General features: G+C 39.8%; 1 protein-coding gene across 2 annotated transcripts in view; it reads left to right on the top strand.

Annotated features, from left to right (window-relative positions):
• il2rb (interleukin 2 receptor, beta) overlaps positions 1 to 2,496 on the top strand; it is an 8,252-nt gene extending 5,756 nt beyond the window's left edge. For both annotated transcript variants that reach the window (XM_040119391.1, XM_040119382.1), the window contains exon 9: positions 1,280 to 2,496. In XM_040119391.1, coding sequence (XP_039975325.1) covers positions 1,280 to 2,041 — 762 coding nt within the window. In that variant the 3' untranslated portion in view covers positions 2,042 to 2,496. The remainder of the gene's footprint in view (positions 1 to 1,279) is intronic.
• Positions 2,497 to 3,170: the final 674 nt, after the last annotated feature.

The following is a 3,170-nucleotide window of genomic DNA, read 5'->3' as shown; positions in this document are numbered from 1 at the left end:
AATCAATATTCAGGTACAACAAGTATCCGCACCACTGACCATAACTAATTAACGACCTTGTGCAAAAGCTATATCTTAACTTTTGCTACTGAACAAGGGGTCTGATGTAATTGTTAAAAGCACTACAGTTAGATGATGAGCAGCCCTTTCATAGGCTTGTCACTGCAAAACTTTGCCATCATAAGGGCAACCACAAGCCTTCCAAATGAAACGACAAAATATTTGTTTATCCAGGCCCTCTAGAATAACACATGGAAGTGTTTTCAGATCCGACACCCTTATCAGCAGAACAACAATGTGCCTTCCAAAACTGTTACCAATCACTGCTGAAAAATAGATCTTTATCTATCTTTTATAGATTGATTTATGATGTGACAATGCTATGGTCAAGGTTTGGTTAAGTTTAGGTAAAAGATCATGTTTTTAGGTTAAATAAAGTAATTTGTTAAGGTTAGGGAAACGTCACACTTTAGGTTGAAAGGCTCATGTTCATAGTTACAATAATAAGCACGTAATTGATGTTATGAAGCAATTGCAGTCATACGGCATTTTGGGGCACTTGCCAAACTTATGCTGTTGTTTGTTGGTGGGTTGGGATATCTGGGACGCCAGGAAGATTTTTTTGTTTCTAATGGAAACCATGTCTCCCCTGTCCCAGGTGGAGTACCCCAGGGCTCAATGCTTGGGCCAATTTTATTATCTATATGTTCATTCTTGTCTACTACATAGATATGCCTGATAATTCAACAAACTTATCCTACACATTAAAAATTGGATCTTTTAAATTGTAATAAAAAAATCCTTATCATCACTACTCTTGACTAGTACTACTCAGCTTGCGAAAACACTTACATAATGTCATCCATGGCTCTGGATGAGGGTGTACGGTCTGAGAAAATAACTCTGATGATGTCATTAGGGTTAATTCAGCTTGGGCTTGTAGACTACTAATTTTTAACAGAAAGCCTGTGTTACAAAAGGTAAGTGTGTCATTTGAAAGATGTGGCCATTTACCAGACAGGGAGGGGATAAGGAAAAGATGTTATTTGTTCCATTCGACACAATTTTAAAGCTTGACCCATGATAGAGAATGAAGATTAGGATATCAGTCCTTGCTGCTTCAATTTTGACAATGCTTTTTGAAAAATCTGCCTTGAGTGAGTACCCCAGTGTTATGGAATAACAATACTAAATTGCTGTAGTATACTTATATAATAAACTCTACTATTGTGTCTTCAGGTGTATTTTCTAGTCTAAATCTCTTTCTCTTTTCCCCTAGAAATGGCTGAATCCACTGTCAGCTTCTGAATCATTCTTCACGGCTCAGCCATGTGACCACATCTCCCTAGTGGAGGTGTGTGAAAGCTGGGATGCGGTCCCCTCCACCTCTCCCTCCTCAAGCTCCACCAGCGCTCTGCTTCACTTCACGAGTTACCCCTTTGCTGGCTCAGACACTAGCGGGGTTGTCGATAATTCCTCCTCTTCATCCTGCTTCTCTAACATTGGCTACTTCATGTCCAGCAGCTTAGCTCAAACTGACGCCAATCCTGCCTACTTCACCTATCAGGATGATTTCAACAACCTGCACAACAAACACAACTTTCACCTTTCCATCTGCTCTTCCTTCACCTCTTCTCGTGGTTATGAGAGCTTGCAAAGGGAGCCACAGAGCCCAGACTCTGGTTTTGGCATCGGACAGGAAGATGAAGAGGACAAGAAAGGTGAAAAGTGCATGGATGTAGAAGTGGAAGAGGTTTCAGATGAACACAAGAGCTTACCTTTTCTTATCCTCCCACTGCTACTTCCTTCCTGGGTGTGCACTCCTGCTCCACCCTCTCCTCATCCTCCCGGTCTTACTCAGATATGCTCTGATAGCCAAGAGGTGGATGATGTACCTGAGGCAGCCACTTGTGGTAGCTACCCGGCCTGGCCTGTGGCTTGTGCCATGTGCAGGTCTTCGTCAATGCCCGCTGAGCCCTGTAAAAGAGGCTATCTCACCCTAAAAGAACTACAGACCACATTCAGCAATAAATCCATCTAAAAACATGTAGTGTATCTGGGAGAATACCTGTGCGATCTGTGTGTGTTCACATCACAAGCAACCTGACAGATTGCTTTGTATTCTCATCTGATTGTGGAGCATCTCCAACAGCATACTGTATATGGAGTGTTCTTTTGCAGTTTTGACTAAGAGGAATAATTGCATATTTACAAATTCTATCATGTTTATGCTTAAGACCTGCTGGTGAATGCAAGCCCAATAATCCCTACACTTTTAGCTCTGTTTTATCTCACTAGCTCCCAAGGGAAATATCTGGCTCTTTAGCTGCTAAATTCTCCACTATGTTCACAAGCTAGTAGCTAACTTTGGACATGTAGCATACAATTGGTTTAGCAAAGCTTTTTCACTGAAAACAGTTACCTGCTGCTGCTGAAAACAAGGTTGATGAGAACAGTGAGCGTGAACTAAAACAGTAAAGTTGTGAGCCAGAAAAGAAAAGCAATGAGCTGAAAGAGGCTAAAAAGCTATGTAGTGCTGAGGGGAACTGCAGAGTCGTGTGATAGTTCTGTTTTGTTTCTATGAACAACACCTTTTCACTTTTTTTTCTGTAAAAAACATTGATTTTTAAAATGACCATTTATAATCTCACATCATCCAAATTAGTTAATGTAGCTTGCTAGAAAGTGCCACTTAGCATTATTACATAGCATTAGTCAAAAAATAATCTGACAAAACTCAAAGGCAGTACTTCAGTGTTTGCCACTAACACCAAAAACGGGCACAACCATTTAACATTTGTGCTTTAGGCTGATGTTTAAGTGTATGAAACTGACCAACTCTATAGCAACAGTTGAACATTAAAGTCATTGGTTTTATCTATATTGATCTACTTTGAAAGAAAAGGCCGCCTGTTTGCTGCTGATATTTTTGTCAGTGAGACTCATTTGTTTGCACTTGATGCATTTTAAAGATTTAATCACCGTTTATTTTTATTTCAGAAGCAGATCCACTCCACAATAACACCTGCATCTGTTAAACTATACTATGGACAATATAGAATTGTGTGTGTGCATACAGGCATAACACATTTAGAAAAATGTTTATTAGACTGCTTATTCTACATTCATGTAAATCAATGAGGTCAGTAATAAATGTTGCTCCTCTTGCT

The sequence above is a fragment of the Xiphias gladius genome, chromosome 3 (assembly GCF_016859285.1).
Source record: "Xiphias gladius isolate SHS-SW01 ecotype Sanya breed wild chromosome 3, ASM1685928v1, whole genome shotgun sequence".
Taxonomy (NCBI): domain Eukaryota; kingdom Metazoa; phylum Chordata; class Actinopteri; order Istiophoriformes; family Xiphiidae; genus Xiphias; species Xiphias gladius.
Note: the sequence above shows the minus strand (reverse complement) of the source record. Positions and strands in the feature narration are given on the sequence as shown.